Source organism: Anguilla rostrata, chromosome 12 (assembly GCF_018555375.3).
Source record: "Anguilla rostrata isolate EN2019 chromosome 12, ASM1855537v3, whole genome shotgun sequence".
Taxonomy (NCBI): Eukaryota; Metazoa; Chordata; class Actinopteri; order Anguilliformes; family Anguillidae; genus Anguilla; species Anguilla rostrata.
This window is the reverse complement of record NC_057944.1, coordinates 33,780,321-33,806,724: the sequence shown is the minus strand read 5'-3', so window position 1 is coordinate 33,806,724 and position 26,404 is coordinate 33,780,321. Positions and strand designations below refer to the sequence as shown.

The 26,404-nt window shown below is 47.2% G+C and overlaps 1 protein-coding gene and 1 long non-coding RNA gene across 5 annotated transcripts in view; one reads left to right on the top strand and one right to left on the bottom strand.

The window, feature by feature from the left end:
* The window catches only part of dchs1a (dachsous cadherin-related 1a), a 126,466-nt gene extending 111,951 nt beyond the window's left edge, over positions 1–14,515 (top strand). For both annotated transcript variants that reach the window (XM_064302144.1, XM_064302143.1), the window contains exons 15-21: positions 337–450; positions 579–790; positions 1,181–1,332; positions 1,734–1,864; positions 2,226–2,512; positions 3,136–3,277; positions 3,817–14,515. In XM_064302144.1, coding sequence (XP_064158214.1) covers positions 337–450; positions 579–790; positions 1,181–1,332; positions 1,734–1,864; positions 2,226–2,512; positions 3,136–3,277; positions 3,817–6,437 — 3,659 coding nt within the window. In that variant the 3' untranslated portion in view covers positions 6,438–14,515. The remainder of the gene's footprint in view (positions 1–336; positions 451–578; positions 791–1,180; positions 1,333–1,733; positions 1,865–2,225; positions 2,513–3,135; positions 3,278–3,816) is intronic.
* A 1,675-nt stretch (positions 14,516–16,190) lies between these two features.
* The window catches only part of LOC135236025 (uncharacterized), a 51,282-nt gene continuing 41,068 nt past the window's right edge, over positions 16,191–26,404 (bottom strand). Inside the window, exons 5-6 of one of the 3 annotated variants that reach the window (XR_010324490.1) lie at positions 19,171–19,220; positions 16,191–16,260 (exon numbers count right to left, since the gene is read on the bottom strand). This is a non-coding gene — a long non-coding RNA (uncharacterized LOC135236025). Of the gene's footprint in view, positions 16,261–18,900; positions 19,014–19,170; positions 19,221–26,404 lie in introns of those variants that run through there. The other 2 variants (XR_010324491.1, XR_010324489.1) reach the window with 2 other exon arrangements.

Here is a 26,404-nt window from a genome sequence, read left to right as displayed (position 1 = left end):
TACGTTTCGTCCTGTCTGAAAATGCATGTTGGAATTGGGCTGTGAACTCTTTGCAGCTGTTTCCATTAAAAACTATTTCCCAGAATTACTTGAGCATGTTCATTAATGAATGAAAACCTGTGTAAAATACATATGCAGTATAAAGACTGTATATAGACTGATGCTTGTCAAGTGGAGTCAGTTGAGGCACTTTATCTCAGTCCAGTGATGCTATCTACGGGCAACAGTGCTACAGGTCTTCAGTAATGACTTAAATTCCAAAATTGGGGCACAAAGACAAAATGATGAATGCAAAGTTGCATTTTAAGCTGCGTTTCTCGCATCCTGCCCCCTTAGGCACAGCAGTCGTGCAGACGCAGGCGCAGTACCCCGACGGCACCCGCAGCGGCATCAACTACAGCATCTTCAGCGGCAACAGACTGCAGTCCTTCCGCATCAGCCCCACAACAGGTGAGCCGGCATAGAAAGGGTTAACCTGATTAAACTGATGACCTAATTTGAGCGCAAATTAATAATAATAATTTGGGGTTCCCCCCCCCTCTCTTTCCCCTCTCTTTCCCCTCTTCTGTTTGCTTCAGGTGAGATCTGGGTACAGAGCTCGACTGGCCTGGATTTTGAGGAAAACCCCAGACTCCGCCTAGTGGTGAAAGCCGAAACTGCGTCCTCCAGCTCCTACATGGCCGTCAACCTGATCCTGCAGGACGTCAACGACAACCTCCCCCGCTTCCAGCTGCAGAACTACGTGGCGTACATCCGGGAGTCCCAGGGCTACGATTTCCCCATCATTCAGGTGCGGTGCCACCCCCCCCCTCCCCCCAACCTTGTTTTGATTGGCTTCTGCCAAGTTGTGCTGCGAGTTCTGTCTGGTTTGTAAAATGAAAACAGTGCACTTCTAGAAGAGGAAATGTGGAGGCTTTCAGCAGGGCAGGGTAATGTCTCTGTGCCCACCTCGTTAACCTTCTCACTGAAGAGCCGTACTGTTGAGTCTCAAAACACTCTTTAGTTTTTTGCTTCTCTTTGTGCATTCTGAGACCTTATGTCCAAGTGCAATACTGCTTGCTGGTTCACATTACCCTGAAGCAGCTGCTGCAAATTGTGATTTGTTTTCATTTCCAATTTCCTCCTCCAATACATGCACACACTCTCACACACACACACACACTCACGCACGCACACACAGGTCCTGGCAGATGACCTCGACCAGGGTCAGAATGGTCAGGTGACCTACTCCATCAAATCGTCCAGCATGAGCGGCCTGTTCAGGATCGACCCCCTGACCGGCAGCATCAGCACGGCGGCCATCATGGACAGAGAGATCTGGACACAGACAAAGTGAGTTTCTCTCTTTTTCACTCATCCCTTTTTACTGAGCTGAAAGAGCCCCTGTTGTGCTATGGTCTGTGCTGCGTTCTGTGCATCTATTCTGTGCGTCTTCCAGATCCCCGAAACCTTTTATTTCGGGGGTGCTCAATAGATCTTCATCGTATGGTTTTTGCCCGCCATTTCCATGTGCAGTTTTCTGCTGATGTTTTCATTTCATCTTCTGAATATGTTCCAAGTTCTTACTGGAACCACAGAACAGTCGCTTTCAAAGGCTCTATAAAACACGGGACAATATAAACAGGAAATTTAAGAAAGTGAAGACGTAAAAAAAAAAAAAATGTAATAAAAAAAAAAGCAAAAACGAAGGGAAAAAAAACAAAAAAACTGAGCTCCGAATTTTGTCCCCTCAGGCTGGTTGTCACGGCGACGGACCGGGGCAGCCCCAGACTTGCCGGCTCTGCCACGCTGACGGTGATCATCGTGGACCTCAACGACAACAGCCCCACGATCCCGCTGCCGCGCGAGATTCGCGTGCCGGAGAGTGAGTGCGCGCGCTCCGCCCCCTCGCCCCCCGCGCCCTTCCCCCCCGGGAGCCCGAAATCGGCGGGGCACTGCCCCCGGGGGGAGGGCTGGCTCTGCTATGTTTGTGTTTTACCGGCCCCTTTGATGATCGCATCATCTGCATGTGAACTAAATTACCTCTCCCACATCCCAGGTCAACAAAGCCCTGCGGTGCAGACAGCGGGGTTTTTATACCTGCCGCCTCATGACTCTGCAGAAATTTCACTCAGATTTTACAGCCTGTCTGTTCCCCCTCACTTCACACCCTCTTTAGAATGCTGCGGCTCACCGCTCCTGTTTTTCCTCCCGCTCCCCTTCCCCCTTCCCCTCCCCTCCCCCAGACACCCTGATTGGCACAGAGATCACCCAGGTGACGGGAAACGACGTGGACTCGGGCCCCGCCCTCTCCTACACCCTGCAGCTGGACGGCCACGCCCGGGGGAAGTTTGGGATACACCGCTACGGCGGGGGCGTGTCCCTGACGGCCCCGCTGGACTTCGAGGAGAGGACCTGGTACACCCTCACCGTCCGGGCCTCCGACTCCAGGCACCAGAGCGAGGCCAACCTGACCGTGCTGGTGGAGGACGTCAACGACAACGCGCCCGTCTTCACCCAGGACCTGTACCAGGTGACCTCTCACAGAAGCCCCGCCCCCCGCTGACTCATTTAAACCAATCCCAGCACCGCCAGATTTTCTCAACAGACATTCCAGTTCAGTGAACATCAGATCAGGTTTATTACTTAGAATCCCAAGGTTAACGGAAATCATTTGGCAAACCCAAAAAAAACATATAGTTTGGTTTGTTTATTTGTTTAGGCTTGTAAAATGCAGATTGATGTGTGCCATCAATCTGCATACGGTGATGCAGTTTCCCCAGCGGCTCTTCACACCCTGTTAAGTTTCACAGACAGGTTAGCTAATGCGCGTGTCGACAGGTCTCCGCTCCTCTGGGCGAAACGTGACAGTTATTAAACGCCCAGCCGCTAATCTGCCGTGAATCCAGACCACACAGGAGGAGCCTCGCGCACCTGCGTTTTCTCCCACAATACCCCGGTGCGAAATCCAGCGAGCGACCTCTGCACCCTCGCGCGCTGCGGAACGGCGAAGAAAAATGATGACTGTATTGTGAAAAGCGCAAAAAAGTTTGGCCGGAGCTGGCGGTGTTGCTCGACGGGCTACTGGAAGGCGGGCTTCGCTGCTTTGGCTTTGAGTTCCGTTCGTCCTGACTGGTGTGTGTTTCGGTTTCCAAGGTAACGCTGCTGGAGCATTCCCCGCCAGGCAGTCCGGTGATCACGGTAACGGCCACGGACCGCGACTCGGGGGAGAACGGGAAGGTCACCTACAGAGTGATGTCATCAACGAGGGACGGCTTTCACATTGACCCCAGCAACGGTAGGGGGCAGGCCTCCTTTGTTCTGGCTTCACGTTTCCTTCCAAGGTCAAAACCAGGGTTTTTGAATTTGGGTTAAGGCAGATTCCATGCGGTGACTGCAATGAATGAGCTCCATGTAGATAAATAAATCTGCTCAGTTCCAGTTTGGAACCAATAAGCAAAAAATATAGCAGACCACATTAAACATATTTGAACAGCAATGGATCACATGGAACAGCCATTACTGAGTGGCAGTCTGCAAGTCCTGCCACACCTCAGGCACCAGCTTAGGAGAATGATTGGATCTTGTGGCACAAATTGTAGCCTGCAGGATTTAGACTGTGCACTATGTATGCTAAAAAACGCACAGACATGCCTGCAGTGAGATTAAATTCTTACAGCAGTACATAAAAATGAAAAAAAAAAAATGTTTCAGTATCTATATTTTATATCGACTTTATACCGACTGGGCGGTTCATAAAAGATTAAGTACTGGAGCATGAGTAGAAGAACAGCCGTTTCTCAGATTAAAATGTCCTTTCCTCTCCTTTCATGGCAGGCACCCTGTTTTTCAACCGGAGGGTGGAGTTTGACCCCAAGCGGCCTGCCATCACCGTGGTGATCGAAGCCCGGGACGGCGGCACCCCGGCCCTGTCCTCCATTGCTACCGTCCAGGTCCAGGTGTCCGACGTCAACGACAACGCCCCCCTCTTCCCCCAGTCGGAATACTGGGCCACCGTGCCCGAGGACAGCCTCCCGGGGGCCACCGTACTGACCCTGGAGGCGGTGGACGGGGACCCGTCCCGCGAGAACTGCGGCTTCGACTTCGCCATCGCCAGCGGCAACGCGGGCGACGCCTTCCAGATCGAGAGCAGCGTGCGCTTCCTGGAGGGGCGGGGCTTCCAGACGGTGGGCACGCTGATCCTGGCGCAGCGGCTGGACTTCGAGGCGGCGCGGCTCTACAACCTGACGGTGGTGGCGTCCGACCGCGGGGTCCCCCAGCGCAGCTCCAGCGTCTCGGCCGTCGTCGCCGTCGCCGACGCCGACGACAACCCGCCCGCCTTCGGCCGCGCCGAGTACGCGGTGGCGCTGAGCGAGGGCGCGGCCGCCGGCACCGAGATCCTGCGCCTGACCGCCACCGACCCGGACTCCGCGCCCAACGCCGAGGTCCGCTACGCCATCAGCTCCGGAGACGACACGGGGCTCTTCTCCGTGGACCCGGGCACGGGCGCCCTCCGGCTGCAGCGGGCCCTGGACCGCGAGGGACAGCCTCACCACACCGTCATTGTGCAGGCCTCGGACGGGCGCGGCCACTACGCGCTGGCGCCCGTCACCGTGGAAGTCAAAGACGTCAATGACAACAGGCCTTACTTCCCGCTGAAGACGCTTACCGCCAGCATCCGCGAGAACCGGCCCGCCGACAGCCCCGTCACCGTGCTGCACGCCATAGACCACGACGCGGGCGTGTACGGCCAGCTGCGCTACTACATGGTGGACAAGGCAGGCGAAGGGAAGGAGTCCTTCCTCGTCAATCAGACCTCGGGGGAGGTCCGAGCGCGCCGCACGTTCGACTTCGAGAAGGCCAGCTCCTTCAGCTTCGTGGCTCTGGCCGTGGACGCGGGCAACTACTCCGCCACGGTGACCGTGCAGGTTTACGTGACGGGCGAGGACGAGTACGACCCGGTCTTCGCCGCCTCCGATTTGTCATTGGAGGTGCCCGAGGGGGCCAGGAAAGGGCAGAGCATCGGGCAGGTGCAGGCCAGCGACGAGGACGAGGGCGTGGACGGGATCGTGCTGTACTCCCTGGCCGAGAGCTCGCCCTACTTCGAGGTGAACAGGACCACGGGCGTCGTCTCTCTGAAGGTGGACGGTTCCGGAAGGCACGGCGGCTCGGGACGCGCCAAGAGGGAGGCGCGGCAGATGACCCTGGACGTGACGGCGCGGGGCCCTCTGGAGAGCTCTCGCTCGGCCACCGCGCGCCTCACCGTCGACGTCACCCGCACCTCCTTCGGCCTGGCGACCGACGTCAACATCCTGCTCGTCAGCGGCGTAGCCGCGTCCCTCGGGGCCATCGTCATCCTGGCGGTCGTCGCGGTCGCCCTCTTCCTGGCCAGCTCCCGGCGGCGCAAGAAGGAGCGGGAGGCCCGAAACAGAGCGACCGCCCCGGGCACTGCCCTCCAGAAGCTGGAAGAGTCCAAAGTCACGGGGCCGAGCGACAGGATCTACCACCAGGCCCTGCCCGGGTACGCCAGCGACCAGGCCGGGTCGGCCGTGGGACCCTACACCCGCGGGGGATCCCTGGACCCCTCCCACTCCAGTGGGCGGGGCTCGGCGGACGCGGAGGCGGCAGAGGACGACGAGATCCGGATGATCAACGAGTACCCCCGCGTGTCCAGCATCTCCTCCTCCATGCAGGAGCACATCTCCGCCCGCGGGCCCGACTCGGGCATCCAGCAGGACGCCGACCAGCTTTCGGACATCTCCTGCGAGCCCGGCGTGGAGGCGGGGGGCCAGTGGTTCAAGGGGAAGAAGCTGGGGAGCCTCAGCGGGACCCTGCTCTCCGGCCAGCACCCCGTCTACCGGGACGAGGGCGGGGGGTACCTGGGCGTGGGCCGGGGCCTGAGCATCTCCCATCCCAAGGACTACGCCTTTCCCGAGGACGGCAAGCCGGCGGTGGACGGCTCGCTGACCGCCATCGTGGCCAGCGACGAGGAGCTGCGCGGCAGCTACAACTGGGACTACCTGCTCAACTGGTGCCCGCAGTTCCAGCCGCTGGCCAACGTCTTCACCGAGATCGCCCGGCTCAAGGACGAGAACGCTCCGCCCGGTAACCCCCGGCGACCGTTCCAGCCCAAGGCCAAGGCCGACCCCAAGCCCCGGATCGACCCGCCCCCGCTCATCACCTCCGTGGCCCACCCGGGGGCCAAGTCCGTGCCCCCCAAACCCGCCGTCGGGAGGACGTTCCCCCACCTGGCGTCCCTGCGACGGTCGCCCATCAGCCACGAGGGCTCCATCTCCTCGGCGGCCATGTCGCCCAGCTTCTCGCCGTCCCTCTCGCCGCTGGCCACCCGCTCCCCCGCCGTCTCCCCCTTCGGCGTCACCCAGGGCCCCTCGGCCCACATGATCAGCACCACCGAGCACTCCCTGGAGCACAGCGAGGAGGCCGAGCTCAGGATTTAAACCCCGCCCTCGCGCCCTGTTTTTGCGAGGTACTGCCCCTCCTTCCCAAGGACGCAAAAGGGCATTGGTGGTAAAATGAGCCGGAGTGGCACAAACATTCCTTGCCCCCCCACCCCCACCTGCCTGACACAGGCTCCTAGACTAAGACTCCGCAGGGGATTTAACTCAAGCTGCTGAGCTGTAAAACACTCATCGCAGTATTAGACGCGTGTGGATAACCGCGTCACGTGGTGTTGTCTCACTGGCTGGCCAGCGAGCCGAGGGTCCGCTGTTCTTCTGGCTGACCTTTGGAGGCTCTTGAACTTCTCAGTGTTAAATTTAGGCCAAAATGGCTGCTGTTGCCTTTTTTTATTTTGTTATTGTTGCCGTGCGTCTGAGAGTCCTCTCACAAATACCTATCAGTGTTTTGAAGACTTAAAAAAAAAGAACTATTTGCACATTTGTAAGGGGAGCCAAGACAGATGTCAAAAGTGTTACAAAAGAAAACACTTTTTTTGGTTTATATATTTTTATACCAACATTTGTTTTATGACTAGAAAGTCGCATATGTCAAGCGGTTGCCATTGCAGTAGTTTATGTATGCATATATGTATATTTGTGTGTATGCAATGGTGTGTATGTTATTATGTTTGTTTTAGATTTTAGGATTATTAAGAGCGTTTGTGGAATCAGCAGATTCTTGGCATCTGTGATGTGTGAGTGGAGAACATTTGTGTTTTGATAAGTATTTATAAAAAAAAGGAGAAAAATGCTCGCTAGAAGAACAGATATACTAATTCAGTTTTCACAATCGAGTAGTGTTTCTTTGATATTTTCTTGTGGACTTGGAGATCTTTCAAGATGTCAGCACGGCTATGTGAAAGGCTGTGTGGATGAAGAGAACTAGTTCCTTGTTTCTGTAAGAAAACAGTGCAGAAGAGTCACCCCTCAGAATGAGAACTGTCCGTGCTTTAGAACTGGGGGGGAAAGAACAGCAGGAAACATCGCTTTCGAAAAACAACAACAAAAAAAAGAAAACTCTTTAAAACATCTTCGGAAACCTCAACCTGCGCCCCCTCCGGGTGACCTCAGCAGGGAATGAGGAAGCTGCTCGTTCTTCGACAAAGAGTTTCTCTCTCGAAGTGACCGTCTGCGGCCCAAGAGGCTCATAATCAAGTCATTCTACAGTTGGCTGTCACCGAGGCGGGGGAGGGAGGGTTTCAGCCGGATAACTCTATTGTGTGTTGGGGGCATTGGTGGATTTGTTCAGTCGGTCCTGGCAGTGCTGCCTGCATCGACATGCTACTTGGACGCGTGTTCTCGACTCCGATTGCTCCAAACGAGGCAGACTCCAGAGGCAGCCAATAACGGCACACTTGATTGCCCACCATTGATGTGTGTGCCTAATTAACGACGATCAGATATCGGCTTGTTTTTCGACAGACCGCTCGACTGCCCCCGCGCCGCTACCGTTTTAGCCTCGGGACGGGAAGCGGGCCGTCCAGGAGGCACCAGGGGAACCTGATAAGTCCATTTGGACAACCCGTGTGCCATGCTTGTGTGAACACAGAGGGGGGAAGACATCATCCAGTCTGGAGCCGTTCCAAATTAAGCCATCCTCCTGTTTCGAAGCACTTAAAAGTGCTTTGTGCAGACATTTGAGGTAAAAAAAAGAAAAGAAATTCTGGTCATGTCTGTTTCTTGGCAACCTGGTCCTCTCTTGTTTCTGGGTTTAAAATCTGGAGTGAGAATGATAAAAAGCAAGGCCTTTGTAAATACCTGCCTTTCCACGATGACATAAAAGGCCTGAATGGAACGTGTGCGTCGTTAAAAAGCAATCGTTGGAACAGTTTTTCTTCGTTCTCAGCTCAGCACAGACACGCTGGATAGAAAACAGAGACAGGTACAAAAACAGCCTTTGTCCGGGCAAACTTTGAAGGTTAACCAAAACCACTTCATTCACAGAGCTGTAATGGTTGACGGCAGCTAATTTAAAAAAAAAAAAGAAAAGAAAAGAAAAAGGAAGAAGCAAAGCATCAGAAGCATGCTTCAAAAGCGAAATGACTATGCTAGAACAGAAACAACACAGATATGTGTTATGTATATAAACTGGAAGAGATAAAATAAAAAAAACTCTTGTTTTTTTCCTTGTGGTGTCAAGGTGACCCATACTATCAAAATGTAAATAACCTTTTTTTCCACGTACTTTTTCCAAGTATCACTGAGCTGAAACGTTCTGGAAGACACTCAAACATTTGAGTATATAATCTTAATTGGACAGGGGGAAGACTTATAAGAATGTATATAATGTTGACGTAGCTCAGTAATTGAAGGGCGTCTCTCCTTCATGTGGACGACAGGTGTGTTTACATAGCTGCAACGGATTCCTGCCGCGTTCCTCAGCGAGAGCCGACTTAAGCAATAAGATTCTTCCATTCCACAGGAACCCGGAGAAAAAATTTAAAAACGAAGCTTTTGGCAAACGGCAAGAGACTGAAGCAAGGGGGAACTGGACTGAACTGATGCAGAATAAAGAACAAGAAAATGCAATAAAATTTGGAGAAAAAAAATTGAATTGGATAATATCACCTTCTCTTTGCTTTTTGTTTTAGCACCCAAAAAAAAAAAGTTCTGGGGTTGTTAAACTTTTGTAGCCATGTTTTTTCACTACGGAGGCTGCAAGTTGTGAAATCTCCAGCACTGACTCTTAACTGGTACGCAGTAACTGTTGCTGTATTATAATGAGTGCATTTTTTTGTTTTCTGTCACTAGACAAAAGAAAAAAGTATTGATGTTTTGCCTTAACAGTGTTGTTGTGAACTAGCAGTATTCTAGAACTGTGTGGTAACAATAGCAAACTTAAAAGCCTGTATTAAGGGGACTGGAACGCAAGACAAAGCACCACAGTGTTCAGCCATCTTGGTATTTAAGCTACGTTCTCTCATCTGCCTGAGTCGCTTCTCAGTTAGTCTACCTCCAGTTGAGCAGCCAAGACCCCCCCCCCCCCCCAAACCAGTTGTGTATATATATATATATATATATATACCATGGCCCCTCTCTGCATCCCACAACTGTTCTGTCCAGGTGTAAACCAAACTGCAAGCCTTTGTAAACGAGTAGTGTAAATATATCCTGTATACTGTAACTAAACCACTGTTGCTGTCCAGCCAGGTTTCTCTGGTTAATGGTTGTATAATGACATGCCCATCTCCTGCATTGCATTCTGGGTAGTGGCACTTGAATCATGGGATACCCAGGGTTCCTATTGTACCGCATTTGTCCGTTTACGTTAATTTTACTCAGATTCCACTAGCTTCTTCGTTTGTGCTCTGCTTCCACTTGGTGTAACCCTCACGTTCAGCAAAACCGAACGGTTTCTGGCTGCCTCTGCAGAAGACCCCAGTGTAAGATTGTATTTTTTGCTTATCTGAGTGATTGCCATGGAAGAAGTCTGGAAATTCCATTTCACTAGGATTTGTCAGTGAGACGGCCATTTTGGTTTTTTTTGACGGTTTTAGGGTCTAAGGTTTCATTTCTAATTGTTAACATGTTAGCAGAAAAAAAAACAAAAAAAAAACAACTGACCTGTATTAGATCACAGAGAAGTGCGGGGAAAAACACAATTAGGAGTTGGACATCTCTCAGTCCTTTCAAATCTGTCAAACCGCATGGAAACAGTCCAAGAAAGTTTTCAGAAACAATGAGTAGGGTTGTACTGTCTTGCTGGCGTGGGATATGCTGAATGCTGGACTAATTATGGCCACAAATAAGTGTCATATTCTGCTCAAAATCCACAGTCAGGCACAATTATTGGGTCCCCCCCCAAGAGGCTGCACAGAGCGCGTCTCCAATTTCACAGTAAATCGTCGGCTGATTACAACCTTAAAATAACGTTACAGATTGTTTCTGTCCAAACACCGCGAGACTTCTTGTAACCTCGACAGCAAATTGACCATCCAGGTATTTAAGCTCAATCAAAAGAAGCGGTTTTAAAATTATTTTAAATTGAAACAGGGAGTCCTCATTTGCTGCAGAACCCATTGTTTTGTTTTCAAAATGGCAGAGAGTTTAGAGTTTAGCCTGTGGGATCTGGGAATAAACTGCATCTATTCAGATTCCGTAAACGTACAATTTAAAGGATCTCTATTACTGTTAGTTTTTATAAAATTTATTTATTTTTGTTTCCGTATCAGGTTTTTATAAGAGCGAAAGCATAAGAAAAGTTAATTCCCAGAAATACACGGAGCCCCAGTGGGCTTAAAGACAAACAGTGGCAGATAAATTTGTATTCTTCCAAGTGCCTGAAAATACGAACACTCTCTCTCTCTCTCTCTCTCTCTTTCTCTCCCTCTTTCTCTCTCATTCACACACACACACACACACACACACCACACACACAGAACTGAATTCCCAAGATTACACTATGAAAGCTGTTCTATTACATCACTTTGAATAGATAATTGTTTGGTTATTCTGCCACAAATGATATCAATATCCATATAGTTTACAAATGTGTTGAATCAGCATGTTATGAAATGGAGTAGAAAATGTTTTTTTGTTTGTGGCTGGATCGCAACAGCGGGGCCAGCCCTACAAACGCGAATGTCTGTGAGTGACTGACTGACTTAGTGATGAAGTTACACCATTGGTCGGCCGAGTTACGAAGTTACACCATTGGTTGGCCGGATCACATGTGTTAGGTCCAGCCATATACTAGGTTTTAACCTGGTCTTGTTTTCTTCCTGTGTGCACTGGGTCTCAAATCTCTGTACTTCTTAACTCATAAACACCTTTGTATACAAGCCCCATTTAAAAAAAATACAAATGAAGGCGGGGGGATATATTATTCTGTTATGGATATGCACCTGCGTTCTTTTTTTTTCCTTTTTTACACATAAACCCACAAAGACCCCCCCCCCTCTCCAATCAGGCCTTCTCTGGCCCATCTTATCTTCCTCATTGAAAATGATGGAAAAACTAAACTTCCCAGGAATTCGGAATATTGGGGAGGAAGGAATGGTATCCAAATCTAAGGAATTACCATGTTGTCAAGGTTGTGAAACTTCTCAGTGAATGGGGGGGGGGGAGAAAAAAAAAATCCAAATGAAGTGCAGATGTGGGTCCAGAAGAATAATGGGATGGAGCGGTATAAATTTAACATTCGTGAGGAATGCTACTCCGTTTCATAAATCCCTGTGGTTTGCTGGCTTGAATGATTCTAGCTCGCAATGTTTTATATACAATCACAGTAGCAAAAAGCCACATAACTTAAACTTAAGGAGCAATTTATTCTGTTTTAGGAAAAATAAGTGGAGATTTGTTTTAAGCCATTTGCAAGCATAGCAGTGGGGGGGGGGGCATCGAGCATTTGTCTTCCTTACCTACTCTGCCCCCCCAGGGACCCAGAGCGCGGGAAGTGGCCGTTTCTTCCAAGCTGTCAGTCTCTCATCGTGTATATGTGATACACAATCTTTTTTTTTTTTTTCAGCATGGGCCTTGTAATTGTTTGAGTGAGTGGGACACACAGTCCCAGTCAGGACTACCATAGAGCACAAGGGAGCGGAACACAGGAACTGTTCCTGCCTATACTTTAGCAGTAATAAGCCCCCAGCCCCCCCCAAAAAAGGAAAGAACTTTACAATTCGGGGTCCCACCGTACAAATTTGTCACTGTATGCAAAACTCCAGTCCTGGAGGTTTGCTCTGCATGCTGGTTTTTGTTCCAAACAATTATCTTAGTTTTAGTTTTCTGACAGCTCTGTAAACTATGCTGGTTCACTCCTCTACTTGAGCAGTAACATTTTTAGAATACACATGCTGTGGCTGTAGCCTCAGACTGCATGCAGGTTAAGTACCTTGCTCAAGGGTACAACGGCAGTTGTCCTACCCAGGAATTGAACCTATGACCTTTCGGTGAGAAGCCCAGTTGCTTATCCATCATGCTACACTGCCTCCCTGCTAAGACTCGACCTCAAATATTCTGAGCCTCCGATTTTAGGGTCCTGTTGGACGGGTGCCTCATCCCCAGCTCGGACTGTGACCCCACAAGGCCAGTTCATTTGCAGAGCAGCAGGGCTGACCTTACAGTAAACGCACACCTAGGCAAATCAAATTTTAAAAAAGCGGTTTAGACTCAACGTCGAGCTGCTCTGTATGCGTGACCTCTTGCTGAAACCCTCGCAGCCCCCTCGCGAGCTTTATTTGTACAAATTGAGGCCACATGCTGGAGACAGAATAAAGAAAGTGTTTTTTTTAGTTTTTTTTTTTAGTTACTCCAAATATCTCTTTATCGAGAGGGAACATCAGAATGACGTAGGACGAGGCTCCGTTGCCGGTGTCTACGAGGTCCTCGTGTGTTTGCGTTTACGTCATCATGCGCGGCACCAACGGACTGCATCGCCTGGCCTTGCGTGCTCAAACGCGCGGGGGCTGAGACAGAGCCGGGAGGCGTGTGTGTGTGTGTGTGTGTGTGTGTGTGAGTGTGTGAGTGTGTGAGTGTGCGTGCGTGCGAGTGTGTGTGTGTGTGTGTGCGTGTGTGTGTGTGCGCGTGCGTGTGTGTGTGTGTGTGTGTGTGTGCGTGTGTGTGTGCGTGCGTGTGTGTGTGTGTGTGTGTGTGTGCGTGCGTGTGCGTGCGTGCGTGTGTGTGTGTGTGTGTATGCATCTGCTGCAGTGGCATTCGGGGCTCTCACGCCGGAGGGGCGGAGTCTGTGTGGGCGTGGCTTATATGGGGGGAAAACAAAGATGTGCAAAAGGAAGGGGGGTCTTACGGAGCGCGTGCATAAAGTCGGTATTTAAAATGAGGCTTGGATACATCGGTATATAAAACGAGGCCGCGAGATCTGAGGTCTGCTTCTGAAGGCACGTCCCACCCCTTTAAAAAAAAGCGTTAACTTGTAAGGTGCTCAAAAGGTTCCAACGGCAACAGTCATCTCATCAAACGCACAGCACTCTGGGATTCTGGCTTCGGAAGTCATCGGGAAGGCCATGTCCTCAAGACCCAGGCTGAAAATTCCCATTCCCATTTTTTCCCAGTATCCAGATTTATGCAGAACATTAACAGAATTTATTCATAATCCGTTTGATCAGGTTGTGTTCCCTATGTAAATATCCTTATGTCTTATATTATTACAAGCATGTGGACAGAAAGGTCGAACGGGGAGAGAACAGAGGTACAGTGCCCCCCCCCCCTCCTTCTCGAAAGCGGTCCCGCCCTGCGAAATAGGGACTCGTTCCTGTGAGTTCTCCCAAACCTATGCTCGTTGGGCTGTAACCCAACCCCACTTCGCCCTCAGTAATCACGCACCCCGTCCCACTTGGGCAGAGCCCTCATCATGAGACGGTTTCAGACCAGGGGGGGCGCAAGGGTGACCAAAAACTGGACGCAGCCAGAAACCCTCGTAAAGGAGGAGGTATTGAACCTGCCGCTGTAACATGCACTAGAGTTAGCTGGCCAGTGCACACAGCATAGATGATAGCTATCCCAGGTGCCTTTGCGAGGGTTGATCACCTCTGTAGATTATAGCATTTGAATTTCAACTTGTGTCGTGAGCGAACTGAATAAATCGTATCGTTTCACCTGAACCAGAAGAGCTCTGCAAGCTGAGTTTATATCTATGGAAAGTGCAGTCATAATGGATAGCAGTTTTTTTTTTACAGTGCCTTTTTTGCTTTTTCAAATGCGGTGTTATTTTCATCTCTGTTGTATCCCTGGATGTCTAGATGGTGGAGAGCCCTCAATCCACAGTGACCCAACTCTCTCAGTCCTGGTCAAAGCCTCACAAGGAACGTTTTCATTAAACTGGGGAATATGTTGTCGACAAGTGGTGAAGGAAACCTGTTATTTATATTTCATGTGCTGTAAAAAAAAAAAAAAGAAAGAAAAAAAGTTCTAGTTCTTGTTTTCCTATGTATTCTTGAAGTTGCATGTGTTCTCGCAGATTTGTTCTGTTGCTGTACATTTTCCAGCTGGCCTTCCTTTGATAGGCTCCATTCCCCCAGGATTTATACTTGAGCAGAGAAGTGCCAATGTCTGTTTTTGGTGCCATTGTTTTTGATAACAGATGCCTTAATAAACTTCATTGAAATATTTGTTTAAAAACACAGGACCGTATCTGTCTTATCTTAAAGCACGTGCAATCACACAATACATGTGTCACAAAACAGCCTTCTCTCACTCTCACCAATAAAATAAAGTTGTATTTTCACTGATCCGGAGTGTTATCTATCCATCCAGTTTCACTGAAATATGAGTTTTCTAGATATCCACTGCAGCTCACCCCGATACAACGGCCCTCAGTGGGGCCAGCGTTTGTTTCTTTCAACGTGCCAAAACTCGACGTTCAAAAAAAACTCACCAGCAACATATCTTTCCACGTATGACACATTCACTGACCTTGTTGTGCACGGTTTCATTGAAAACTACTTTCTACCAAAGTACGCCAAATGCACTTATCCGCAAAAGTCTCAACCAAAAACACGCCATTATTCCAGGTGTTTTGTTTTAAATCACTGTTTCAAGATTGTGAATTTTTGGCACTTTGAGAGCCACAAATGTTGGCCGGGTGAGGTCCACTGTTGCAGGTTGAGCTGCAGTGAATATGGATGAATAGCACTCTGGGTAAACTGCCCCTTTAAGTGTAATCCACGTATATTATACTGTTATGATGCAAATTATGATGCATGACAGTCCATTTACTGAAAGTCAGCAGTTGCAACCTGTCTATACCCAGCCACTGCTGTTCACTTTGTGAAGGAAAAAAAAAAACAAATAAAACCATTATAACCGAATCCCAGATAATAACTTTCAATGATGGTGTCATTGTGAGAAATTGCTTCGGCTTAGTATTCTCAGAGACATTATTTGTTCTCTACCCCTTTCAAAGCTTTAGATGTCTACTGTACTGTCATAACATGTGATTTATTTATTTTTTTCATACCCCGTCTTTTGGACAGTTGCTCTGAGTTGCCTTTGTGCTCTTTGACTGGCAGAGACTCGTAAAAGCCTTGAAGCTGTAGCGGCTCGAAGGAGTGGTGAAAATGACGGCTTTTTAACACGGCCTGTGTGCGCACGTGGCGTAACTGTGCCGCTTTTATCACTTCTACGTCAGCTCATCTTCAAAAGGTGGGCGGGCATGCAGTCTTAGCAGCAATCTTAATAATTGAGAGTGATTCTTTCGATTTAATTGTTTTTTTTCTTCACGATGAGGCGAAGTCCTTTGGGCTAAAAAGCCGAATGTGCTAATTTAGCAGGGAGTGGGGGCCTTCTTCTGCCCATTTCGCCGGCCTTCGCTCGGCGCGAAACGAGATGCGGAGTTCAGAGGCAGCGGCTAAAATCCATTCTTTCGGTCCAGGTGAGGCTCAAATGAAAGATCAAACAGCGCCTGTGCCAGGCTGCCGTCTGAACGTGCGAAACGGGCGAAGCGCAGGGTCCTGCGTGCATGCTGTGTTTGCCTGCGCCGAAGCGGGATGTAGCTCAGCTGTGTTTGCCTGCGCCGAAGCGGGATGTAGCTCAGCTGTCTGCGGGCGCTTTGGAGGGGATCAGCCTGTTTTCGGACCGAGGAAGAGGAGGCTCTCCGTTTCAAATGCGGCCTGAGCCCAAGCAAGCGCCTGCCAGCGCACGGCGGATTACCCATAAGCCCCTGGTACCTCGAGCTTGCACGTCAGCCGCCCCCCGTTCCCTGTCCCACGCCGGGAGTTTGAGCCGGGGATGTTCCCGTCCACCCTTCGCCCGGATCCCCGCGCCCGTTCTATCGATCGAATTCCTCCTTTCCCTGCCTCTGTCTTTCTCTCTCTCTGTCTTTTTTTTGTTGTTTTCCCTTAGAGGTCTTGCCAGGCTACTTGCGTGACTAGAAAGACAGAAAAAAGATCTTGAAAAACCACTGGCACGCGATCCCCTAAAAAACTATTTTTGGAGCTTGCTCTCTTTTTTCACCCCCCCCCCCTCCCCCCCCTTTTCAAAAACAACACACACACAAAAAAAAAGATGGGACCCGAAAAAAAAGCAGCGGGGGTAAAACGGAGTCTGTTTCTCATTTGGGCCCAGCCCTGCCAACGTCAGAGCCTCCGTGGTGTGTGTGTGTGTGTGTGGGGGGGGTTGGGTGGTGGTGAGGGTGGGGGGGGTGGGGGGTGGGTAAGGGTGTTCTCACCGCAAAGACCAACCCAAATTCTGGGCCTGCATCTGAGCTCCTGTCACTTAGCAACCTCCGCGACCTGCTTCCCATTACCAAGGCAGCTGCTTGTGTTTCAGGCGTCTGTACTGTGTTTTGTTTTGATTTTTTTTTAACTCTCAGCATCATACTGACCACAATTGAGGGATTTAATTTAATTTTGTCCATGCTATTTTTATTGTTTTTGTTTGTTGTTGTTGTTAGAGTTTTTTTTTTTTGTTTTGTTTTTGATCAGCATTCAAAGCCAGTTTTCCAAATTGTTAAGCAACAGTGACCAAAGGGTCTAATGCAGAGAATCACAAGCCTTCTGGATATTTGCATGTACTTTTTAAATATGCGGCATGTTACCATATGGCCATGCAAGATTACAACTATGAACAGAGTATTTCAGCCTGGTGAGATGCCGATGCAGGCCAGCACGCTCAGCCTCTCAGCTCTTACTGAGATGTGTGAAAGCACAGAAACTGGACCATGAAAGATAGGGTCTGCTATCGTACATGATGCAAATATAGTTACAAAGAAATTACCACGGTTAACATTAAAAAAAAAATAACTCTTGCAAGTTTATTTCAGTAGTGGTCCTCTGTAGAGCAGAAGAGGGCTAATTAGCGCTGAATAAACATAAATATGTACAGGGAATATATTAAAAAAATATTAAAACACTTCCATAGATTCTCAGCTCCAAAGCCATCGTTTAGTTTTTTTGTTTGGTGTTGTTGTTATTGAAACTACCTGATGGTGAACCGGTTTTGATTTTTCAAAGTTCCATGTCTCCATCAGTATTTGTGCCTGAGATTTCCTCATCCTCAAAATCGCAGATAATGTGACTTCATGGGTGACAAATTCTAGACTCCGTGTATCCAAGTCGTAATTGGATGAATGTGTGTGAACTGCCTCTAGTTTGGAGCCCGTGTCAAGCTTGTACAAACAAAATTTTCCTGCCTGAACAGTGATACTGACAATTATTTTATAAGTAGGGATGACAAAAATGGCACCATATGTTTTGGGTAAAAGTCTCCAGCCAGCTATTATAATTAAACTGGTCCACACTTCCGTTAAAATGACTCACTGGAGAAAACATGACTAACATACATAGGGCTAATAACATTCATGAATATCTATTTAAACTAGAGAACATCAATTTAAAGCATGGATCAATTGCAAAAGATTGGCATAATGGCAGTTATAAAGTCATTTAAAACTGCAACTGACAAGTGAGCTGAAAGAACAATACAACAACTGGATCAAAGGGCTGTCATGACCGACTCCCACAGACGGCGCCAACTGTTTCCCAAGAGCCCAAACATTTTTCAAACCGCACAAGACAGCGGTTAGTTACGGTAAAACTTTTAATTGACTTAACAGCAACGAGCACTTGTGGGAAAACACAAGTTTTTATTGTGAGGGAGAAAGATGACGTTCACGATTAAGTCGTTATTTTGCGACTTCACGGGACAGATGTTATGGGAAAACCGAACGACAGGTACTGGCGAACGTAGTGGCGCGGGTTCAAGCAGCACACGCCTGACCAGCCAGGAGATGCTGGTGTCAGCACGAACACCCCCCCCCCCCCCCGAGTATATGAATCAGAACAAAAAGCGGAGATCTGAACAGAGACCCACACAGTCGCGTGGGATAATGCATTACAGAGTTACAGAATTCCTCCCGCACCGCTATGACACAGTTTTTCCCTGACGTGCGAACGATGTCCGTGACTTAGGGAAGTTTTTCTGTTTTTTTTTTTCTTTTTCTTTTCTTGTTTTTTCTTTTATTTATCTTGTTCTGTTTTTGTCAAAACCCTAAAACCACACACGGGACTTTTTAACTACGTGTAGTAAGTCAAAACAAATACATCCTAGGCTTATTAATGCTGCAAGGAAACTGAGTCGTTTGCAAGTGGCAGTTTAGATCCAGATCAGTTTAGATTTAGTAGGTCTGGCACGTGGGCCGATCACACAGTTTATTTATTTACTGTCTTTCTGATTAAGGAAAGAAAGAGTTTCCGCTGGTGGCAAGTTCACAGACAGTCAGTTTGTAGAAACTGTGTTTATTTGGCCAGCGAGGATGGCAGTACGGACCAGAGCTAAGGATTGAAGTTGGAAAATCCCGTTCTTGACAGAGCCTAGCATAAACCTAGCATGCGTTTCCTTTGCATAATAAATAGATGGAATTGGAAGTAGAAGGGAAATAATGTTCAAGTGTGTAAAACCGTGGCTCTGACCTGCCCTGCTTTATAAGTCTTTCCCGAAAAAAGAAAATTATGGAACATAGTTGGACATGACGTTCATACATCAGCAAACAACAGATGGACAAAAAAAGCTCAGTGGATATCATGGGTGTATTTAAGGAATTTTTGAGCAGCAAAGTTTGGATCTAACTGGAGCTTCAGATCAAATCCCTCACATGAGGATCATCTTCATTCAAACAATCTGCTGAGGATAATGTTTGACATAGTTATGACCGTTAGGAGTACTGACTGCCTCCTGCACAGCGCCCCACTGCAGTGCTTCAGGAACAGTAGACAAATAAAATTGATGTGTGACTGGAAGTAAAAAAAAAAAAGTATTTTAAATTAATATTTCATCTTACCCTTTCTGAAGTAGAAGAAGCTGTTCTCATCCTTGTCTACATGTCTTCTCCTAAAACAAAACAAACACCAGAATAAATGCACGCCATTATACTCTCACAGTATTTCACAGTACTGTATTTTTCTATTACAGTAAGGACACTTAATGCCTTTGGGTTTTGAGTTGAGGAAAAAAATGTTTTATTGTCTCACTGTTTATCTTCGGCAGTTGCTGTGTTGACCTAACCTTGCTGGTGAGTGCGGGGGGTATTTTCTTTGGTTCGGTATCTCTGCGGGACCCTGGCTCATATTTTGGGCAGGGCTCTCGGCCGAGGGGGAGAGAGTGAGATTGATGGAGTGAGCGCGGATGCCTTCCAGCTCCGTCTAGGACACGGCGAAGCTCCAAGGAAATCGGAGGTGGTTTCGCAGCCTCGTGAAGGCGTCAAACATTGACGGTCCCACGGGTGAGCAGCTGACCTACCGTTCCCTAACCATCGCTGAACAAAGAGGACCAAACCCAGACAATGGGAAAAACCCATTCTCACTCACTGATTTAGTGTTACTTTTCAAGTCTGACTTATTAATACTTATCGTTATTCTTCTTCTTCTCCTCATTATTGTTATTATTATTATTATTATTATGCCAAAGTCACTTTTGCTACCCAAAACCCACCATGTCACCATCCAACCGCCCCAAACCACCACCTCCATCCAACTCCATCGCCCCCAGTCCCCCGTTCCTGGACCTCTTCTGGAGATTTGGCTCTCCGCCTTCGCTCGCTTCTGTCCGTCATAAATCTGCGCTCTTCCCTGAGTGTTTCTGGAAATGCGGGGCAGCGCACGTGGAAAGGGGGTCTGTGTGTGTTCAGGTGTAGGGTGACAGCCCTGGAAAGAGCTCGGCACAGACGCTAACGGCCCAGGAGGAGAGGCCCGGGCGTTTGGAAGCTCGGAGGGGACCGGGGGGAAAACGGGGGAGTAAGGAAGTCTCTCTCTCTCTCTCTCTCTCTCTCTCTCCTCCATTCATTCTTTTTCCAGCTCATTATTCATCCTAAACTTAGGTGATCCTTTTTGGCCTCGGCGCGTAATAACCGAGCGAAAGAAAAATAAGAGAAGCTCATTTCAACTCACCAGCCACAGTCAGGGTTCTGTTCAACATAAGCACCGTGCGCTTTGGTCCTGACTATGAGTAAGTGCCGCACACAAATATTTCACATGCGAAAAGACAGAGATTAATTAAATCATTGTCACTGCAACAGTTTCCTGGCTGAGCAGTAAGACAGAAAACAACTTCTGCCTTACCTACAGGAAAGATGAAGCAGGCATTGTGGATTTTGGGTAGAGTTCAGTAATTTCTCCCATCTTGTAATTAATCCAGTATACTGTCAGCTAAGGGGGGAAATCAATCTTCCATAAACTGGTTTAACTGGAGAGTGAATTTATTATTATTATTATTTTTTGGGGTCATTTTTACATTCATTGATATTAGCTTTGCATGGTAAAAACTAGCCTTGAGTGGAAAGTATATATATATATAATTGTCCTTTAAATCACGGGTTATAATAATTAGCTTTTGAAAATGGTATGTAATATTATTTTGGGTTAACTTAGATTTAAAAAAAACGTCAGTTACAGTCCTAGCTGCCATAGCAGAAGCAGCAACAGCAGCAGGAATAGCCATAGTAGTGTTAAGCCTAATAAAAAAGTCCATGATAACAGCCCATAAAAACCAGTTACAGTACACAGAACACGATGGGAGTCGTTCTGAGAGAAAGAGGTTTTCTGGGCCTGTCTTCCTTCTTTTTATTGAGCCTGACTGTACAAATCCCCCTCTTCTCTATCCAAGTCAAGGCAAAGGCAGTCACTGAACTGCTGTATTATATCAAATTTACAGCTCAGCTGTGAATATTGAGTATATGGCATTTTAAAACGCAATTTGTTCGGCTTTTGACTCGATAAATATGCACTGGGTAATAAAATACATGCATTTAAAAAATTAAAATATCAGGGCATGTCTCGGCATCGTTTTAATGTGTGGACTGACATGGCAGGATTTTCTTTTTTGCATTTTTTTACCCGAGTTTTGTGAGATGATGAGAGAGAGAGAGAGAGAGGGAGAGAGCGCGAGCGAGCGAGAGAAAGAGAGCACGAGCGTGAGAGAGCCCAGGTTCTTGATTAGCTGAGTAAACATATACTCACAGTAGCACAGCAGCAAGGACTGAAGATGCCAGAGAAAGGAGAAAATGAACGCTGACCTGCCGCTTGCAATCAGGATTTTGACTGAATATTAGTCCAAGTGAACAGCCTTATGAGGTCAGATTTGCTTCCTGATGTAACTTTTTCTCTCTTTCTGAAGTCCGTTGTTGGTTGCAGTGAGTAGTAGAGCTGACACAATAAGTGTGGTTGTTCTGTGACAGGGCCCAAAGTGGCCCCCAGAGTGGCCCCAGAGTGGGCCCAGAGTGGGCACAGAGTGGGCACAGAGTGGCCTCAAAGTGACCTAGAGTGGCCCCCAGAGTGGACCCCAGAGTGGGCCCAGAGTGGACCCCAGAGTGGCCCCCAGAGTGGGCCCAGAGTGGTCCAGAGTGGCCCCAAAGTGGCCCCCAGAGTGGGGCCCAAAGTGGCCCCCAGAGTGGGGCCCAGAGTGGCCCCAGTGAAGGGCCTGATTCGTGCAACCTGTTCTTCTTCATGACCAACCCGGCCTGAAATAGCAACACCATGAGACGGCAGGTTTGGTCAAAAGGACAAGAGGGTAAAGCCAAACATACGGCTAAACCCAGAGGAATTCCTTTGCTATGACGCAGGACGTAGGAGGAGGTGTCTTCCGTAAATCCGTCATGGGGCGCTGGCACATTGTCCACTAATCATTTCACTCGTCACTACGACTGCCAGCTCGGTTCGCACGTGTCCGTCACACAGAACATTCAGAACAATTCTGTTTGGTGTACTGCAGCCCAAGACACTTCCATCCGACAGTGGAGTAGACCAGTAGCCATAAGCAACTGCTACTCCTCATTCATAATCTGTGAAAGTGTTTCTGTCATGACCTCTGCTTATCTTCACAATAAGCCAGCTGAGTCCAGCTCCTGCAGGCACATGTTGACCGATGACTTCTCCCTACCTCAAACCTGTGACCTCTATGTTTGGCTGTGACATGAATGCTAATATCATTCACAAAAACTCATAATCATCATCATCATCATGATCAGATTATTCACAGAGTCGTTGTCATTCTCCCACCCATTCGAACTCGACAAGAAAGATACACAGTTGCTTTTGTGTGTTCTTGGAGAAAAAAGCCTCCTTATGCCTGCAGAAAACTGGATGGGGCAGGGGACTGTCGCACACAGATTACACACAATGCATCACTTCCAACAATCACTGCCAACCAAAGCAGAAGTACTTTTTACAACTATAAAAAATATATGTCACCATAATCCTTCACAGAGCCTTTGCGACAATATCATTAGACCCTTATTTTGGTCATAGAAATCTGCAGTTGGCCAGTGATGGTCACCGTAGGGAACAGGAGATCATATTGCGCTTCAGGATGGGTAGTTAATAGTCCAGTTAAAAATACATTAGTGGGACAGACCCTGCCCATCTGTGCACATTGGCTGAACCATTAGATTACTCTTCATTTGCCTGCATGCCTGTGAGAGTGAAAAAAAATTGGCTGAACTCTAGAAAAGAAATCACAATTTTTCTTATTAGCACAACCCTGTCCACTGAAAGAAATAAAGTGAAAAAGGCGCTTTATTGCCCACAGTGATATAGCTCTGAGTCTATACAATTCAGATTTTTAACTTTTTGAACAAAATCTTTAACATTTTCAACGTTATCTCAGCGGGGAAATTTTCGCTAGTCGTGCTTCTGAGAGTTTCCACTGTAGCACCAGGGTAAGCATGGCTGCAGCAGAAGCGCGTGCTCTCGCTCTCTCACGCATTTGACCGTGAGCTAGTGGCTTATTTTTCCCCAAACTACTGGCCACACAATACAACCGGCCGAAGGAGAGGCATATCTCTCACTGACGAGCTCTGGTAAGCTGTCGGTGGCTGGCAGATAGTTGGAACGAATGTAGCCGTAGCCCGTTCAACGTATCCTCATCTTACTCCTGGCAGGACAAAGACAACTGTGTCCCGCTATTGCCGACTCTATTCAGTATCCGTTAATGAGCTGGCTCAGACTTGAGCTTGCGACGTCTCGGGTATAATAACGATAACGTGCGACCCGTTTTAAATAAAACGAACCTCCAGATGATGCTCCAACACAACAGCATTCCGCCTACCTTCCGTCGCAAAAGGTAGCACTCTATGGTGCTGTTGTGCAATGAAGCACACCTTGGGTGCGAGTGCAACCAAGACGTACAGCCCATAATTAGTGTTTTACTAGATTTTATGTACTGAAATAATATACTAAACATGCAGAAACAATCCTGGAAGGATAGATTTTTGGGGAATAATGCATTGCTAACCCTTGCCATGTATTGAGCACGTTCAAAAGCTTGTTTGTGATTAGCTAGCAACAGCAAAAAGCATTTAAGCTGGAAGATGTATGGAAGTTGTATATGGATATGCCTGACAGCCTGAGGCTAAGAATGAAATGCGATCGTCATCAGGACTAGAGCCACAGAGCTGATGAAAAGGATTGCGGTTGGTTTTTAAACAAGCTCCTTGTGACTTGATCTTTCCGACTATAACGGTTGGCCTGCTGATTTTTGTGTTATTTTTTTTTTTTTAATTTTTTGCTGAACAATAATATTTTTTTATTCTGTGCTTTATTATTTTTTTAAATTTGTATTATTTAGTTTATAACAAACTGTTGCTGGGAATTGTATTTGCCACTTGCCTATTATTATTTTTATTTTTTTTTTGAGATCAACAAGTTTACCAGTGAATTCAGCTCTATCTTCCTTTGGCCTATATGTTATTCCCTGGAAGTGTTCTGGACCGGGATAAAAGGGATTTCAGGAGTTTTGTTTGACTCCCTGACCTGAGGGAAGAACTATTTCAGTCACCACAACTGAAACAAAGTTGTTTATGGAAAACAGAGACGATTTGAAACCTCGACCTCACTGTTTCCCCTGCTCTGTTACATAGAGCTCTTTGCCACAATAAATACAATATAATCACTGCTTTCTCTCACTCTCTCTCATTTCTTTCTCTTCACCTCTCATTTACTGTGTACAGCACAACAGGGGAATCTAATGTGTTTTTGTGTCTGACTTTGCTGAAAGGCACATATTCAAATGCAACATTTCTTGTTACAGCCATTTCCAAATATAGTGTGTTGGCATTTTCGGTGACAACACATTCACATCAATTTCAGTCACATATGTGTGCAAGCAATGGGGGTATCAGGACAACTGTAACAATGACTGCTATCATTTATTTTGTTTAATTAACAAGGAGGCAAATTGTCTGAAAATCCACTGACAAGTAATCCCAAAGTTTTCCCATAATGATCTCCAGCTGTAGCCCTCTCCTTTTCAAATTTGTGTAAACATATCTCACTAAGATAAAACCAGCACCGATTTCTGCAAAATCAACTGAATCAGTTAATCAGTTGTCAGGAACACCAGGCCTCCGACGTTATAATCTCTGATATGATTATATACGTGATTATCACATGGCTACAAGTCAAATTCCTAGAGAGATTTCTCTTCATACTGTCATCGGAGACCACCCCTGAAGTATGAAACTGTCAAAGCTCTCCAGTACTGTACAGTACCTCTGAACGTGGTGAGCAAATCTCCACTCAAATCCTCTTTGATGACTACTTTTAAAAGACTACTAAAAAAGAAAGAACATAGGAATGTGTCAGATTCCACAAGGGATTAATTTTTTTTATTGTGTGCAGACATCTTAAGTTCTACAGCGAGGTGTAAAGTTTGCAAGTTTGGTGAAAAAAAACAGCTTAGTGAACTGAAAAAATAATTACTTGATGTGCTGTATGTTTAATATTTTGTATGCAAAAGGAAAAAGCTCATATAATCATATAACAACAAGGAAGAACAAAGGAGTCAAACACTACAAAAAAAAAAAAAAAACAACAAAGAAAATCATTATTTTCCCAGGGAATCTTATTTAAATCTTATCTAAATACTGTTTTGTCAACCGGGGGATTGTGACCAGTCAGCACATCATTTTAAGGGGTTAAAAAAAAAAAACTATATAAACAGACATTTAGGGGGAAAAAATTAGATTAAAGCCTTGGTAAATAAGACAGGATTCGTTTACTTTGTGCTTTGGAGACTTCCAATGGGTGGCATGGGCTTTGGTGTAATTACACAGCGGACAGAAGAAACAGACACAAAACGCAGCGTAAATGTTAGCATCACTGCAAATCAGCCAGTGGTGCCAGCGACTGTCTCAGGCTTCTGGTTGCTCCGCGCTGAGCGTGTGTGCGTGTGTGTGTGTGTGTGTGTGTGCGTGTGTACGCTGCTTTTCAAATGTAACAAAGCCTTCAGTAATGCAGAATGTAGACTGTTGCTTCTTTACTGTCGCTTGCCAAAAGTGATTGCCGCCACCACAAATAAGGAACACATTTCAATCAGAAATGTGTACTCGGTGGGTAGGGGGGGGGAGGGGGGCTTCTCTCTTTGCCTGCAATAAAGCGAAGAAACAGATGCTTTCTGAGGACCCTTTTTCCACAGAGTTTTCCAAAAACCAAAGATTTACGGTATGTGCCGAAAAAAAAGTATTTAAAATGAGGCACAGCGCGGACTGTACGAGCCCTCTTCACATGGATGCGGGTGATGATGGAGGTGGCTTCTGACCTACAGTATGGGAACTGAACTTCACACACGTCCTCACGCTATGACAAATAGTCCGACCAAGCAGTGCTATGAAACATGCCGATATTATGGTTATGCCATTTTGCTATGGTTTTAGCTGGCTGTAGCACAGGCTATGATATTCACTTTGTGTGCCTGGATAGTCCCTTGCCTGACAAATGTGCCAGATTTGAGAACAATGAGTGAATGTTACTGACACGTGTAAAATCCCTGTTTTGACAAAAAAGAAGTAGTAAACTATTCTGTTTAGAGCTGCTGGACAGATGATTTGTCTTACATCAGCCCAATAACTGTGTACATAATGATAATTTTTTTTTTTAAAAAGAATCTTTTCTCCAAACAAACATAAGCAATGCAGGAGACAGAAGAATTTAATTACATTAAACATTATTTTACGATATCCATGTGCCATTTGCTCTGAGCTGTAAAGCAAAGCTCAACTCGTGAAAGAAGAGTGTGGTCTCTCA